At 38.6% G+C, this 18,453-nt stretch overlaps 1 protein-coding gene across 3 annotated transcripts in view; it reads right to left on the bottom strand.

Moving 5' to 3' along the window:
* Positions 1-18,453, bottom strand: part of STXBP4 (syntaxin binding protein 4) — a 91,008-nt gene that overhangs the window by 10,843 nt on the left and 61,712 nt on the right. For all 3 annotated transcript variants that reach the window (XM_032209106.1, XM_032209107.1, XM_032209105.1), the window contains one exon: positions 3,813-3,870. In XM_032209106.1, the coding sequence (XP_032064997.1) occupies positions 3,813-3,870 (58 nt within the window). The remainder of the gene's footprint in view (positions 1-3,812; positions 3,871-18,453) is intronic.

Raw genomic sequence — 18,453 nt, 5'->3', positions numbered from 1 at the left:
GTGTTTTTTAAAAAAATGTTTGTCTTACTGAATAAAATCTGTGCAAATCATTACTTGCTTTGTAGTATCCATTCATTCTAAGAGATCCTGTGCAAGAAAGCTCACCGTGAATTGTGCGGCAGTCTCCTATAGCTGAAGCATGACTATAGGATAATATATTATTTTATATGCCAGTCTTAGCAAATAATGCAGATTAAAGTTCTAACAGAACATTAACAGAGAGAGACTGGGAAATCTAACAAAAGTTTGACATCTCAGATTAAGTAAGCAACCTTTAGGACATTATATTTCATAAAATACCTAATTGATTATGCTGTATACTTTTGTTTTAGAATTTATTTCTATATTAATAGACAGAAATATCTTATTTTCCAACACAGACATAAGACAGCCTGTAATAAGAGATCATCAGCATATTCCAGAAGTGTAGGTTTGTTTGGTGAAACTGAAAGAACGTTCCAGAGGGTGTCTTAGCAACATTGTCAAGAAAACAACATGGCTGTTCCTGTGTGGTCAGCATGAGTCAATTTCAAACCTGAAGAAGAGGTTTTCTTTACTATTCCAGTTTAAAAATAGTCAATGCCATGTCTGTAAAGCATTTATTGCATTTATTGTTATTCAAACTTATGGATTCAAGCTATCTGCTGAGTTAATAATACCCTTGCATTTATTAGTCTCTTCCCTTACAACAATGAAATATAATTTAACCTATCACCTTCAGTTGAAATGCAATTGAGAAAATAGCCCCGAGCTATAAACTGAAGGATTCAGGCACAGTAGATTAAAAATTAGAATGATATGGGGAATTATAATTACCATGACAACCAAGACATGTTCCTAATTTTGTACACTGGAAACAGAACAGTGGGAAATAATTTTAAGACCCTCATAACTACAGCTATTTCAAATACCAAAGAGTGAGAGAAGAGACTGAAATTTACTTCTACTAATTTTTCTTTATATAATATACACACGTTAAACTAAAGCTTGAATGGGACCATCTGATTAAAAATACTTTTGAGACCTCTCTTTTCTAAGGAAAGCTTATCTTTTTGCAACATGGCCACAATTTTTGGTTGTGGTCTGGATAACTGACTGGCCCTGAGAGGTGACTGCTGATTCATGCCTGTCTATGGATCTTTCCATACATCCTGTTTGCCACAGTGTGAGGACACCAATTAACAGTTTGTAGAGGACATGTTCTCACAAGGGCACTTTCATCTTGTCATTAACTCTTTGCTGAAGCAGGCAGAAGTCAGTCTAAAGTGTTCTGTCTTAAAAATAGTGTTTCTCCTGCTACCATATTTGGCAGAAGTCCTCCCAGGAGCTGTCTAGTATATGTGAAGGAGAAATATCTGAAGTTTGAATATCTATTGAGATCCAATTTGCTTACTGATTACCTCTTTGTTAAATCTACCACTTTGTCTTTGGTGAGATAGACAGACAGACAGACAGATATTGATATATCTAAAATTGTAAATAAACCACTCCTCTCATTTGATTTTCCTTTTGGTTCAAATCTACCTCTCTGTCTTTGTTGAGATAGATAGATAGATGGATGGATGGATTGATGGATGGATAGATATTCTAAAATTATAAATAAACCTCCAATCTAAAAAATATTCAAGTATGTAGAAGCAACCATGCAAAACAATCTCAAAACTACCTAATGGATGACATCTAATGAAGATCACCTACTGCCACCGGTAGCCTCCCACCATCCAGTGCGATCCCACAGAGTTGGCCTCCTCAGGGTGCCGTCAGCCAGACAGTGTCGGCTAGCGACCCCCAGGGGGAGAGCCTTCTCTGTGGGAGAGCCTTCCCTCTGGAATGAGCTGCCCCCGGAGCTTCATATAATCCCCGACCTCCGGTCCTTCTGACGCGCCCTAAAAAGTTGGCTTTCCCAGTGAGCCAGCCTGGCCTGAACAAAACAAAACAAATTATTAATCACTGTTAATTTTAAATCATTTTTTTAAAAAAAAATGTTATTGTCAATTCTAATTGGATTTGTTTGGGATATTCTATTTAATTTTTTTTTTACTTTTGTATTATGTGTTTCTTTTAATGTTGTTCACCGCCCTGAGTCCTTGGGAGAAGGGCAGCATATAAATCTAATAAACCAAATCAAATCAAACCAAGTGCCAACTCCCTTTTTCTAGTCATCTTATTGGAAGTTCTGGTTATTGTTTATTTTGATATTGTTCAGTACTAGCAGAGTTAAAGCCCCTTTTATTTAGCAGTGGACAGTTCTGATAAAAGAGAAACAAACTACTTCTACTCATATCCCAAGAACAGCTAAATATACAAGTAATAGGTGAAGCAAATAACACCAAAAGGGCAATATTAGGAGTAATTCCAAGCTATATGTGCCATATGGCATCAATATTCTGACTCCTCTATAACATAAAAATGCATTGTATGTTCTAATCTAAAGAAAATTTGCCAAATTCTTTTTGGGATTAGCTGACTGAAATGTGGATGCTTACTCATAAAAACTGTGTTGTATAAATGGAAATACGGTGCTTTTTAAGGTGCTAAGTGTATATTTATTATGTTTATATAATTAAAAACTTTTACGTTTTTGAAACCTTTTAGCAATCCTGTTTCCGCCTATTGCATTTCTTTTAAGAGTGTTTCTGTCTGTGAAATTCTTTTAGGACTGGTCTATTCCAAAGGAAGTTTATTAAGAGAATCTGTTAGTTACCAGAGATTTAAATGACAAAGGAGAAAATGGATCAATATTAATTTTTAAGGGGAGAGAGAGGAGGACTGGAGAGTTCACCATCCTTCCTGAAGATTAGTAACCTATTTTAGACTTCTGCAAAAATATCTCTCTCAGTATCACTCAGTTTTGGAGAAAATTTGTAAAAGTCATTTGTTTGAATTGAGTGAGATGAAATTTCACACATTCATTTTGTTTCAGTGATAAAAGTTTGCTATTGATAAATGTATAACACCTTTTGAGTGATGACATGACATTGATTAATACGAAGAACAAGCACACAACTCATCTGGTACCAAACTCAACCCCCCCAACACCACACTCATATTATGAAGGAGGTGTAGGACAGAAAGAAGAAATAGTTCCCATATTTTTATAGAAACAAAATGCTAAGAAGCAGAGTAACCTTTTACTGACCAGCCTCTAAACTGCATTCTGAGAAGAGTTTTTAACTCAATGAAAAAAAGCTCATTGCTTTTTGAGTCAAGCCTCTGTTTGCACATGCTCCCTTTTTATCACATTGCTTCTGTCTTGCAGCAAAGTGAGGTCAGAAGTGGTATTCTACTGGTTCGCCCAAACTGGTAGCGGAAATCGTGGGTGGCCCCGCCCACTTGCCCTGGCTCTACGGCATCCCATATAGGCCCTTTTTTCGCCAAAAGCACAGGTGCGGAAGGCGGTGCACATACATGGAGGTGGCGCGTACGATCTGAGTGAAGTGATCTACTTTGGTGCATGGGTGTGCTGTGAGAGTCTATGCTAAGATAAAAATTAATAATTAATAGATTAGCAGCATAACTATTTACATAGGGGTGGAAACCATTTCTGAATAAGGTTATATGTTTACATCTCTTTTTATGGGAATCTTAATTTGCCTGCAATCAACATCAAATGTATATCACTTTGAGTTAGCAAGATGGTCTAACACTGAACAAGAAGAATCTCCTCATCTCCTCATGTGCCAACTAGAGCATATTTCTCTTCTTTTACTAGCATACTGATCATATTCCTTAGTGGCCACATGCATCCAAGATTATAAACCTTTATTTTATTTATATATTTTGTAACTGCCTTCTGAAAGTGATGTACTTACTTGATGAAGTATTTGATTCCATCTGCTGTATACGCCTTTTCCCACCCATAAGGCAGACCTAAGTCAAGGGAGAGGAGAAACACGAATAAAAACAAAACGGAATGAATCACTCTCAATACCACAAATTTCACATTCAGACATGCTTATATACACATCAAACTATTTCATTTCAAGACAAACAATATTTTGCTGAGCGCAAAAAGAAGAAATAATCAGCATGATAACTTAACGACGGATGATGAAAGTCTTTACATTGATTCTTACTTCCTACAATCTCATCTGAACATCATGGCTATGATGGGAGCTATGGCAGGAACATGTCCTAAGACCCACTTCTGAAAGACCCATCACTTTTAAAGAGGAGAAGTTCCTAGTTTGCATGTTTCTCAGGGAGAGAGTCTCCCTTGATTTCACTCCTGTTCATTTTTGCCATCTTACTTTGGACCCAATGCAGAAGGAAAAAGAAACGGAAACAGAAACTTCTCCATTATGTTTCTGGTTGTGACTGCTTGTTTGCTTCTTCACTCAGAAAATGTAGGCAAACCACCATTGGCAACAAGGAGCTGAAACAGAGAACTCATGGCTATAAAGGTTCCAGTAGTACGCTATAGGTGCTTGATCATGCCAACACCTTGGCTTCATTTCTTGAAGTTAAAATGTTAGATGTGAAAAACTTGAAGGAAATTCACATTTAGCAGAGGAGGAAATTAGACAGTATAAGATCAAAACCACCAGCAGGTTTTTCACATTTCAAGTGAAGCCAAGAAATTGTTCTTTGTGCAGATTTCATGGGTTTGCATGCTTTGTCTAATGTATACAAGAGACCTTGACTTCTTGTGAGCTTGCTATTTATTTTGTAAAGTACAGACTAGACAAGTGGCACTCTATACAATACTTGTTGATAGAAAATAAAGTTTTTCCTCTTGGTTTCCTCTTTTAGTTAAGCTTTTTAGAGCCCTTTCTACTATGACAGGGGCTCTAAAAGCTTTGGTAGGCAGATTGTTTCTGAAGCATATAAAGTTGAAGAGTTGCAACTACACAAATTAATGTATAGATCTCTGGCCTAATGCCAATTTGAAAAGAAATCCCACCAAAATCTATTTCTGCCTTGATTGAATTTCTGTCCAGACAAAGAGTTTGATTTCACTGAACATTTGCCATAAACAGCCTACTAATACTAGTGTTTTCCAGGAAATTTCCTCAGCGAAAATCTGTTGCAAACAGCCACTTACCAACTTACCCAGCAAACAGTGATGATTCTAAAAACCATGGAATGAGATAATCATGCAAGTGTGTAAGTCACAAGCTGTTGCACAATTATGTCATTGTCATCATTTGCACATCTTGTTCTCTGTGAAAATGCCCTTTTGCTTAAATAAAATGCAGGAGTATCCTAGCCCAGTGGTCCCCAACCTTTTTATCGCCGCGGACCAGTCAGCCTTTGATAATTTTACCGTGGCCCGCTGAGCGCGCGCAGGGGTGGGGGGGTGTTGTTCGTGACCCTGCGCCCCTGCCTGCCCACCCCCTCCGCCCACAGGGCTCCCGCGAAGCGGTTCTGGGCACTAGCCCAGAGGGCGGTCATTGGTTGGCGTCCTTCAGAGGTGCGGGGAAAGGTGCATGAGCCTGTTCAGGGTGTTCAAGTTCTGGCACGCCGAGGCCAAAGTGGCCCGTAAGGAGGTGGGTGGGCGGGCGTGATCGTCAGCCGTGCTTACCTCCGGATCGTCTCCCCGGTGAACCGCCGTCCCCACCTGTCGGGACGGGCGGCGGTTCCCTCCTCGCCCCCTCCCCACGGTGGGCTCCATAGGGAGGAAGGGAGCGGCTCTGCCCTCGGCCTCTCGGCGATCCCACTGAAGAGGAACGCCGGCGCTTCCGGAGGCCCGCCCGGCTGCCGGCTGAGCCGTGCTCGCGTGGGCGCCTCCCGAGACACGGTCAGGCCTCGCCCAGGGGAGCCGCGGCCGCCCTCCCGGCTACTTCTTGGCCGCGGGGCAGCTCCGACGAGCCGAAGGGAAGTCGCCGGGACTGCATCCGGGGAAGCCTCGCCCTGCAAATTAGCCGGTCGGGGGGCGAGCAAGGCGGCTTCCCCAAGAGCCCCTCGCTGCGATGAGGCTGGCTGGGCTGGGACCGTATGCCCGCTGCCAACTGGGCTGGGGCCGCTCGGCAGGTGCCTTGTCGCTTTCGCTGCAGCCGGAAAGCGGAGCTGCCGGGGTTCGCAGGCCAAGCAGCAGCGGGGGATGCGCCGAGCATCGCATGTGGCGAAGCCGGAGCCCTGGCTAAGGAGGGCGGGTTAGCCCTCCTCTCGGAGCCGGAAAAAGCTTCGAAGAGCCTCTTCAAGCGGAGCCGCCTTGGCCGCTGAAGCTTCCGGCTGCAGAGGAAGCGCCCGAAGGGCTGTTTCTGCGAGGCTCCCGTTCTCTGCGTTGACGCCTGTTTTGTTCTCGGGGCTTCCGTTTCCCCGCAGCGGGGCCGCCTGGGACAGCGAACACCCGGCTTCCGCGGCCCGGTGCCAGGTACTCCACGGCCCGGCACCGGTCCGCGGACCGGGGGTTGGGGACCACTGTCCTAGCCTATTAATTTTTACATCTTGTCTCTAAGCAACGTAGTCACTGACATGATTATATAGCAAGCAAAAAACTAAGGTTTTGATTCACAGTGTGAAAGTTAAAAGTCAAGCACTAGAGCTAGACAAGGATGGCTGGAATCATCAAGCTCTGTCTCTATGTCTCTCATTAGTATTTAAATGCCAGTGACAGTTTTCATAGAAAAGCATGCAGATCTGAAAGTTAGAGTCAAACAAACCATCAGTTTGGAGTCATTGCATTGCCACAAGAGACCCAAGTCTAACCCCCTGTGAAATCTGTTGACCCATATCTAGAGCCAATTTAGCTTTGATGGTTAGTTGACTAGAGTCTTGCACTAAAGTAGCAATAACAAACTCTTCTGTGCTTTGAACGGAATGAATGTGTCTGGTTATTTGATCCTGACAGTTCTGCAGGCCATTCTCTACAAAACATCCTTTGTGAGGGTATTTCGTAGAGTCTGAAGCAAATTAAGAAGAGTTGTTATCCTCTTGCCTCAGTAATACACAATGCCTAAGATGACAATCCTTTATATACTTATTCAGAAGTGAAGTATTTGGTTCACATTGGTCAAAACTGAGTAAACATATTGATGAAATGATGCCATTAACTTATTGGTTAATTCCTAGCCTTTTTTTTTTCTTACGTTTTTAGCAGTGACATCTTAGGACTGATACCAATGCCCTTAAACTTTGGTCTTTCTGAACTTCATTTTAGCTGGATTTTACTCTTGATTGTTCAAAATTTTCAGAAATACATCTATAGCTAAGTTTGAGGGATAGCATAAATGTGTTTTTCTGGTTAGTAGTTGTATACCACAGTTATTTCTGCGCTGGTGTAGTGGTTAAGGTAAATATTGATATTGGCATATGAGTAAGGTTTGGATTATGTTTTCTTGTGGTTAGTGGTCAAATTTATTTGAGACTTCACATTAGGGTGAGTTTATGGTTAGCAATTAAGTTGGATAAGTATTTTTTAACCTCTTCAAACATTTCTTTTCTAGTGGTTAGGTCCCAGTCTAGGAGAACAGATCCCCATGTCTCTTCCTCATCCTTTTGGAAAATAAAACAACAGGATCACTGAGTAATTTGGGGGGACTTCCATTCTTGGTCAGATTACTTCCTGTCATTTCTTCTTCCTGAAATTTGGCTACCTGGTTCAAGAGGAGATTATCCTTAGGTATGCCTGATTTACAGTTTATAGCAAAGGACAGTATCATTGTAGTCACCACTTCCTTGAATTTCTACCCAAACACTCTTGACTGAACAATTTTTAAAATATAATTTTAATAAGAATTTTGATTACAATAGTCAAACTAATACAAACTAAACTTAGAGGGGGAAAATAAAAAGTGTAGGAAAAACAAAAAGAGAATAAACAGAAAATAAACATATAAAGGAGTGACCTTCATTATAAACAAATTTAGTAACTCTCCACCACTTATAAATTTACAAACAGATATCTCTTCAGCCCTTATGCTTTGTCTATAGGCAAATCCATTAAATGTCAACTGTTCAATCCTGGTATCAGCAAGAAAGTCCATAAAGGGTTGCTAGAATTTGCAAAAGAAAACTTAATTAATTAATTTTAATCTTGATCAGGTAAATCAATTTTATATTCCTTTCTTTCTTTAATTTAATCACAAACTATCGAAGGAACTGATTTCTCCTTAATTCTTTTTTATTCTATCACGGATTGCCTCAAGACTTTATCATGCTTCTTTTGTAGAACCAATAAGAAAACATTTTCTAGGTCATTCTCTTGGTTTATTGTTTGCATTTCCCCTTTAATTTTTAAAGTCTCAGCAGTTCTTTTGCTTTTCTAGTGTCCTTTTCCAAATAATTCTCTTGGCCTGTCATTTGTAGTTTCACTTTCTGTATTTTATCCTGTCAGATAAAATGTGTTACACATCAATCATTCCTTTATTAACATCTCTTGAACACACTCTATTCATAGAAACAGACATCATTACTGACAGCAGTGATATTTTAGATATTAATTTCTGACTCCATTGTTAAAATGTATCTTTTAAGATTTCAGATAACATTTGTTTTTTCATTTTCTAAGTCCCAGTCCCCATAAAATACTGACATCAATAAGAGGCTTATATGTCCTTCCTTTCTTCTGCTTATTATCGTTAGTCCCCGCTGGTGTCCAGTTTCTAAAATCATAAAGTAACCTATCTTTGATATGACTTCCAATAGTCAGGATAGCCAAAATAAGTCTGTTTCCCAAAAGACGCTATTTGTTTTTTTATACTTACCGTAATTCCAAAGTCTTATGGCAAAAGTCAACAACATTCCAAATTTATCTGGACCCTTAATCTATTTATAACATTCTTAGATCAAAATCTTATTTAGCTTTTTTCGATTTATATTTTTTAAGCTTATAATTAATTTTTCTTTTGTTCAAGATAAACTCACCTAAAGACTTTTCAAACTTTTCATTCTGAAGGTCTCTAAGAGCTTTATGATAATTAATAGGCAATTTCGGAAGGAGAGTAGAAAGGGTGGCTTGCAAGTTTAATGGCCTTAAACGTAAAGGCTCCATCTCGGTTGTGAGAATATGGCCAATCCCATTATCTCATGGTGTTCAGACTGCAGAAAACTACTGTTCTGCACTCTTCTCGCACATGTGAGCGATCTCTCATCCTCTCCTTATTTGAATGTGTTGCAAGAAACCAACTTGTTGTTCCTTAACCTTCGCTGAGGTTGTTGGCTTTGCTTTCAAGGAGACATTTCAATTCACCAAACCTCCCCCAGAAGTCCATGCTTAATTGGACTATTGTCATCTTCACAGAGGAAAACAAACATGGCCCATCTCCTGCAGGTCACAAGAATAGCCCTCTCGTCTTTGTTGATGAGCAACAATGAAAAATATTTCTCCTGTTCGACCTTTCCTACTGAAGTCCTATTTGACAGCTCTGTGAGTTTACTCTATGGGGAACTGGTTTCCTTATATGCTCCCTGAAGGTACCTCAGCCACATAGAAGTTCAGATAATAGGCAATTTGCAGCAAACAGCAGCACAATGTAGAAATTATAGCCCTCTGTCTCCTAGGTGATCTTGTCTCTTCCCTATCCTCAGTTGAATTCCCTGCTAAACCCCTCTTTGCTCCCTCAGCGATTCTAATCTCTGAGGTCAGATTTCTTTCTCTTTCCACCCAAACAATACTGTATGTTTCTTTGTGAAGCCCTTGCAGGTATAACAATATTAAAAATCAACGCTCTGTCTCCCCTGAGCAGATAGAGAAACATGGGATATCACTTTGACACAAACTGCCATCTTCTTCTAGCCAACAGGATCAGAAGGAGAAGAAACAATGCAGCATCTGTCGCTCAATGCTAAATTTGCTTATGTAGCAGTGTTAGTCCAAAATATTTTTTTAGATTGCAACTCACAAAATTATTAGATAGCATAAGGAAACCAGTTCCATCAATAGTTCCATGCAACTATTGTTGGAAGTAACAGAAATCTTGGGGTCATACAAACTTCGTATCAATGATTTAGCTTCTTATCCAGGAGAATGAGAGAGGTGCTATCTCATAATATCTAAAATCTTGATAGGGATAAAGTATTGGGGATTAAAGCTATCCCTTTTATCCTTACTGTACCCAATACTGCTAACTCCATAAGCGGCGTGACATTTTATTTTTCACTGCGCTCTGTTCTAACCTTTACTAATGCAAACATAGGCTTGAACTCAACATCAACTAGAAAATAACCTGCATTGGTTTCTTCCTCCTTGATGCTCTATAACAGTACAGCAAGTCTCTGGTTAAAGAATGACCCATGGTTAAGAAAAGAGCCTGATTTGTGGCAAAATTTGTGTTAAATAAACAATAATTCAAATTAAATACACAATGGCCCAAGTTCATTGCACAGTATTACTTATACAGTATTTATACAATGTGCCAGCTTGCATACAAATTCAACTTAAGGACAGACCTTGAGAACGAAATGCATTCTTAAATTGGGGACTGAATGAAAACCAGTCCTCATCACTCCAAATCAAAATAAGGTGAACTTGACAGAATACATTAAATAAAATGGTTAGTTCTAAATACTGTTCATATGACAGGACATGAGAAGTTTTACAAAATGTGTGCCTTTATTTTACACACCTCCCCGTTCCTTAATCTGCTTCTGCTAAGTATATATTTTCATCTTAATAAGATTCTGCTAAAGGAACATTCCTATTCCCCCCCCCCCTGCATTGCAGATTACAGCACAAACAATTAGAACTAATTTGTCATTGTTGCTGATTGAGATAAAATGGCACTTCACCAATGAAGAACAGCATAAAGCATGTCCAATCTGGCACAATGTTATGTCAATACAAGATGTGCTCACAACAACAGATCTACACTGGGAATTAGTACTGAATTAAAGGTCAGGGATTGGTTTATGTTCACTCATCTACTGAATTCCATCCATCTCAAAACTGAGCAAAGATAGCATGAATATGCATTAGCAACAGAGAATTGCTATTTAGAGAAAAACAAAACTCATTCCTGCTTGCCATTAGCCTCACAACACATGGGAGTACAGCTTGCCAGCTACAAATGAGGAACTGTAGTTGGGAAAAACTCATAAACGATCATTTAAAATGTGCACGAAGACTGTTCCTTTCCTTATTCGGGTGACATTTTAAAATATGGCAAGCTGAAGCTTTCAAAATCTCATTAGAAAATCATCTTTATAGAAAGAAACCAATATAACTCTGTCAGACCAAAGGCTCTCACTATTTCAAATCAGAGAAACCTTCGTGGATCTGGAGGGTTATTAAACTCAGAAGGGAAAAATCCAGCTGTGACTAATTTTTAATCCAAGCAGGAGTTTAATGCTAGGCGAAATGAGCACACAGCACTGAACAAAGCAATAAAACACCTTTGCATGCTTTGCTGAAGGCAATCAAACATGAACAATTGTTGTACTCAGTAAGCTGAAACCATCTGAGTTTATAGGCTGAAGATGACCTTGTAATACAGCAATCTGAATACATATTTCAGTGAAGAGAATAACAATTAAGACTATTGTGTTCTGTTGTTTGTCTATTTTTTTTCTTTTCTTTTTTGAAGAAAATTCTAAACTCTTTCTCCACGCATCCCAATTCTGTATTAACAAAACTATTGGGAAAGGGGAGCACTGTCCTCTGGCTGTTTCTCAGGCACTCATTTTCCAAACTTGAGTGTCATAATCCTAATTATATTATAGATAGTCCTTAATTTATGCCCATTTGAAGTTATAACGGCGCTGAAAAAGGTGACTTACAACTGGTAGTGGCAATTACAACCATCCTAGTGGGTTTGTGATCACATGCTCAAAATTCAGGTGCTTGGTAACTGGCAGGTATTTTCATGATTATAGTGACCTGGGGTCACATGGTCATTATTTGCAACATTCTAATGGGGCTTCCGACAAGCAAAATCAATGGGAAAAGCTGGATCTCTTTAACAGCTGTGTGATTTGCTTAAGAGGTTCTCAGTCATCCAGGTCATGGTGGTCCCAAATGTGCTTTTTCAGGAGGCAACTGGACTGTTTTTTTTCCCCCCTTTTGAAGACTTCCATTCCCCCCTATCCTGTCAGAGCTGAAGAAACTTCTTGGATGAGAAGTGAAATGTCTTCAAAAGAAAAAACAAGAAAGTCCAGTTGCTTCCTGAAAAAGCACGTTTGGGTCATTTAATGGATCACATCACTTAGCAGTGGAAATTCCAATCCCAATTTTGATTGTAAGTCAAGGACTACCTATAAAGGGGATAGTTCACAGCTCTTGGTGGAACCTTCTGATTATTTTTTTTCAGGAATGAAAATAAAAAGATTCCCTACTTCAGATAGTGTATTTTATGGTTCAGTTCCTAAAACAGAAGGGTTCCCCCTACGATACCCTATGGAAGCCAAAATTCAAACTTTGAAGAAACGGAATAGAAAATGTATTGTTACTTTTGACCTTGGGTGTTGGAGAAGATTCTTGAGAATGCCACGCATAGCCAAGAAAACAAATGAATGGATTTTCAAACCAAAGTATCCAAAGTTAACATTCAAGGCACAGTTGACTGGGCTCTTATGATCTGCCGTAAATCTGAATATAGGAGTATAATTTTTAGCTCTTTTATAAACTTTATTGGCAGCGATCTCTCTCTCTTCATGCTCAGCTATCAAAGAGATAGAAATCAACAAGTTCCATAATCTAGGGTCAGACTATTTTTAGTATGAGCAGAGCTAAGCAGAAGCCAGCTCCCCATAAAAAATTCACTTGGGAATTAGAATGGAAATGCTCCACAAGTTAATCCTTATTTAACTTTTCAGAAACACCAAAATGGATCCTAGCATATAGTGCTATAGACATGACCAATATAATGTTTTGCACCACACGAAAGGCTAAAGATAAGAATTTTAAACAATAATAAAACAATATTTTTAGGTTTGAAAAAACTAAGTGCAGGTCATGCTAACTCTCTCTTACTGCTCATGTTCCAAAAGTGCTTTTTTCAAGAGGCACCTTTGAAAAAAGCACTTTTGTGACAACCATAACCTGGATGACTGAGAATCTCCATAGATATTTAACTGCTCATGTAATCTCAAATTATTAAGGTGTGGCCATGCAAATTGCTAAAGTTACTGGAAACACTGTCTGTACAGAGTATTGAAGATGTAAGATTTTTTTAGACTATATCTTTCTCCAGGTCGTTTTTTAGAATCCATACCATTTTCCAGACACATACAAAACATTGAGTGATTGAAATATATGTCTAAATTATAAATAATAAACAAGAGGAAGAGCTGTATATCCAGTTATATATTTTGTATATCCAGTTATATATTCCAACATTGGCAATGCAGAATAAGTTATCTGGATAAAATTAAGACTGGCCCTTAATTTCAAGTTCTCTCAGATTATTATTTATATACTGTATTTTGCTTGCACTACTGGTAAATTATTTGCTACCGTGTTATAACAGTGCCTTGAGTGATGCAGTGTGTGGTGAAGGTGGTTACATATATTAAAAAAAGCTTTTTTGTTTTAATCCAAGCAGAAATGCAACATCATTTAAGTAGTAAAGCACGTGGGTACTGACTTTCTGATTACTTGATGCTTATGGTGTTTTTTGGAGGAAGCTATGCATTTTCACTTATGAAGATTTATACCACAGTACAACAGTAAATCCACATATAGTTTTTACTAATACAAAGATCTGATCCCCCCCTTTATTTCCCTCCCCGCATACTATTTTTCATACAAGGGTGCTCAATTTAAAACAACGGCAATGAAAATTCTCATAGTGCTTTCATCATTGTCAGCTGAAATATGGTTTTTAATGACTTCTACAGGGAATTATGAAATTTCTGCAAGGATATGAGCTTAATAACCAGAAAAAAAATTAAATTAATTTTTGGGTAACTGATTAGGCCAGGCATTTAAGGCTTTAATTCCATTAAATACTGCAAGCAATAAAATGTACATATGATCAGAATATGATCATTTGGGTTCATCTTCAAATGTTTTAATGATCAAAAAGTCCTTTGATTGAATGAGCCAGGGTTCAATTTACAAACACTTAGGAAATAAGGGGTATTTTGGATAATTTGATAGATGAGGAAACAATTCCATTTGAAATAATCCTGCATGAATTTTGTCTTTCGCTATTATATATCTCATAACCTAACTAGGAATTAATATACTAGAATGACAAATGCAAAAACCATGGCATTCCAATTGTACCAGATGAGTTTTAAAATAACAAAAACTGATGTTTGCTACCCAGAATATCTACTTAATGATTAATAAAAATCTTTGGGAGTTCTGCAAATATTCAATATTTTAAAAAATACAAGAATGACTATAGTCTTTGACAGAGGCAGGTATTTTCTTAACACATTTTGTTCCCAAATTTTCTGAAAATATCTTCATTTATAATATGTTCATTTAGAGTATTAAATTGAACAGATAACAATAAAAGGTTGAAAAAGGTTCATAAATTAGCTAGAAGCAGTTAGTGACCAAGATACATGTCATCTATCTCTGCATAATCTACTTTTATATTTGCTGATAAGTATTTCTCAGTTTTTAATAGTGCAATATTATTCTGACTTTCATGCCTACTAAGGCGGAACTAGAACTCATAGTCTCCCAGTTTCTAGCTTAGTGCCTTAACTATAGACCAATCTGGTGGTTTCTTGAAGAAAATCTACGGCTGTTATTGAGTCTGTAGTGATGTCAATTATATTTTTTTATAAACTTTTCAAACTGGATTTACAAATATGTATCATAAAATTCATCATCCTTGCTGTTTTGACAAATGTAGACAATTTTTTTCTCATTAAAGCTGGCAGTAGTTTGTTTGCCAAAGCTGGAATATACTAAACTCAGCATAGGAGTTAGGAAATAACAAGGCAGAGAGGAGCTAATTTATTCCAGGTCAGCTAACATACTTCATTTTGATCACTCACAAACAGGTACATATGAGTAACAATGGTTTAAATCAGGACAAGGGTATTTTTTAAAGCATCCCTGCTGACTGCAAATGAGTTAATCAAATTGGTTATTCATTGGCAATATAGTCTCACATTTTTGTTATTTCTCTTGACAGCTATTCTAAATAAACCACTAAAACATTGAAGACACTTGGAATGCTATATTTGCCAGATCAGAATAAATGTGGCTGTACTGTATATGCAATAATTCCCCACGTCAAAATGAATGAAAAAGGATAACGTTCAATCTTTAAATCCTTTTCCACAGCTTTATTTTTAACTTTTGGATTCACAGAAGGGATCCATCCTCTAGCTCCAGTACTTTTTAACCAATTTCTGTCTATTAAAGTTGACACAACCGACTGTTCATCTTCAGCTGCATTTAGAATTAAAGGTTTCTCTTGCATGACTTCTCACACAGCCTTCTGGAAATAATTTAATGTGACAGAACATTTTCATCCACATTCCCACCAAATTGCTCCTGCTCTCACAAAGAATAATTTTGCCAGAAAATGGTTCTATCTGGCTGAGCTTTTGGGAACAGCATTATTTCTTACTTTCAAAGCTGCAGTATTTTATAAAATCATAATGAATTCTAAACTTCATTATTAAAATGCTTCCATACCTTCAACTGTTCCAAAGATCCTTGTTTTTCTGACATGTCATGATATTATGGCAACCTATGAAAAGTGACTATACTATGTGTGCATGTTCCCGCATCTGAGAAATTAAGGCAGGTACTCATGTGAGCCAGGTTCGTTACATACATATGTCATTGTTTGTGGTAGTAACAGTTGTGGTACCACATTTTTACTTTCAGCACACAGCAACATTTGATTGTTCTTGAAATATGTATATGACAGGTCCTGATTATTGTTGCAAGGGAAATCACTGAGTGTCAGAAGTTCATGCTAGTTTGGGTAATGAAAAGATATCCTGGAGAAAGACAATGGTAGAGGCCACCAGGTATGAAGTATGGCGAACTGAAGATGGCTTTGCAAAAGGGGAACTGATGAGTATTGCAAAGATCAATAAAACAATGAATAAACCAGTTCCTTGGAACATCTCCAGATCAGGAGAGGACAGGAAATTGCCCACATGTACTCTGGATGGTTGCTCCTGGTGAAGAGATTGCAGGACAGTTTTCTGCAAGTTTGAGAGCAGGGAGATGCAACTGTAGCGGAAGTTTTAAGGGAACCTCATTTCCTAGTCGCTTTCAGAAACTGATCATTAACCACTATTAAATTATTGCAGCTCTTTGGAATAACAAGTGTGAAAACATCAGGTACGTTTGCCTTCGATCTGTGTAGAACAAACACATCAGGACTAGATTCAGCAGTGCATCTGCATTTAAAAGACACAGGTCACACTTTTGAAGACAGCAAAGTCCGTATTGTGGACAGAGGATTGCTGGTTTGAAAGAGGGGTCAAAGAGGTCATCTATGTCAAAATTGAACTGCCCTTTCTCAACAGAGGGGGAGGGATATGACATCATCTATCTCCAATCTACAACATGGTCCTTTCAACAGTTCCAAGGCCCCACACCCATTTACACCACTCAAGTGACCTTGATCACACTGATAAACCTCCAGGTAGCCTCAACAACTCAACAAATGACCAGCTGTCTGCAAGGAGTATAAATTCTTCTATTCCCTACCATCCAGCCAGAGTTGAAAAAGCTTCCTGGATGAGAAGTGAAACGTTTTCAAGGAAAAAAACAGAAAGTCCAGTTGCCTCTTGAAAAAGCTTCTTTGGGATGACCATGACCTGGATGACTGAGAATTTCCATAGACCTTAAGAGAAAAGCAACCTAGAATTAAGGAGAAATTTCCTGGCAGTGAGAACAAGTAACCAGTGGAATGTGTTACCTTCAGAAGCTGTGGGTGATCCAAGACTGGAGATTTTCAAGAAGAGATTCGACAACCCACTTGTCCAGAATGGTATAGGTTCTCCTGCCTGAGCAGGAGGTTCGATTACAAGACCCCCCAGGTCTGTTATTCTGTTAGTAGCCATAATATCAACCATGTCAGTAATGGATGACATTCAGGGTGGTGGTGGTGAATGGCTTCAGAAGGGTGCTTGGGAATATCCAAGCAGTGCCATGCAGATCAGAGATAATGCACAGGAGGATGCAGTCTGGGTTGGGAAGGGTGTGTCTGGGTGCCCAAAAGGTTCCCTCCCATGCAGGTGATGAAAAGCACACGGGGCAATGTGGGTCAGGAAGGGTTCGTGGGAGTCACACGATTTGGGGAGGGTGAAAGGGGATGTGCAAGAAGTGCTGCACAGTTCAGGGAAGACATGCAGCTGACTGCATAAAGGTGTGACAGATGTGCCAGGCAGGTTAGGGAAGTCCTGCAAGGGGTCCTCCTCCCTTCCTTTCCCAGCCAGCAGGAAAATGGCTGCTGCTGGGTGGAGGAGGAAGTGAGGAATTTCAAGACTGGCTGGAAAACTGTCACAGAATGTTGAAAATGAAGACCACATGACCACAGCAGCAGTCAGTAGTAATGAAGCAGCCAAAGCTTTCTCAAATTTCAACCCTGTGGAAGTTATGGGCCCCAGATTCTGGATACATTCTATAAATTAGCTCAGTGTTTCTCAACCTTTACAATTTTAAGATGTGTGCACTTCAACTCCCAGAATTCTCTGGCAGGATGGAGAATTCTGGGATTAGATGTCCACACATCTTAATGTTGCCAAGGTTGAGAAACACTGAGTTAGCTATTTGAGGCATCTTGATTCAAAAAGTGTTGCCCTGAGAGGTACAGTATATAGATTGTAAACACTACAATAAAGAAAATGTGTACTCTGTTGGTTTTTATAGATACTTTTTTTTAGCAACAGATTTAAATAAAACTTTTTCATATGACATTTTAATTCTTTTGAGATTAGAACTATAATATTTGCTCACTGATTTATCACAACAATGAGAAATTTCATAAAATGTTCTTTTATGAAGAACATTTATCTGCAAATTCTGTAAAACAACTACAGAACAAAAAATAAAGCTTAGATTTAGCTTAAAACTTTTAAAACTTCAACTGTACATACATATTTGAAAGCAACATTAATTGAAATATTTAACAGTTGCTTCTTAATAAAATGACTGACTAGGTTCCAACTATAAATAATCTGACTGCTTGGAAACAAGTGAGTGCATAATTATTTCAGAATCAAATAATTATCATTCCTAATTCTTTCATTAAAAAATTGTGAATGTTTCATATCGTGTACTACAGTAATCTAGTTGCAATATATTTGAGGTTACCATATTTTTCGCACTACAAGATGCACTTCCCCCCGCAAAAGTGGGTGGAAATATGAGTCTTATAGAACAAATATTGTGGATGGGTTTCCCACCGCCGGGGAACACTGGAGCCTTTACTGCCGAACAGTTGATTAGCAGTTGGATTGGCCTCCCAGAATACTTCTGATCAGCTGTTCTAGGCATTGATTGCTGCCTCTGCCAATTGAGACTTTGAGGAAATTCAAGCCTTTTATTGTTAGAGGTGTTACTTGGAACCCTGACACATATAGTCACCAACATCGTGTTACACCTTTTCCCCTTAAAATCCCTTTGAACATTAAATAAGAACT

This window comes from Thamnophis elegans, chromosome 2 (assembly GCF_009769535.1).
Source record: "Thamnophis elegans isolate rThaEle1 chromosome 2, rThaEle1.pri, whole genome shotgun sequence".
Classification (NCBI taxonomy): Eukaryota; Metazoa; Chordata; class Lepidosauria; order Squamata; family Colubridae; genus Thamnophis; species Thamnophis elegans.
Note: the sequence above shows the minus strand (reverse complement) of the source record. Positions and strands in the feature narration are given on the sequence as shown.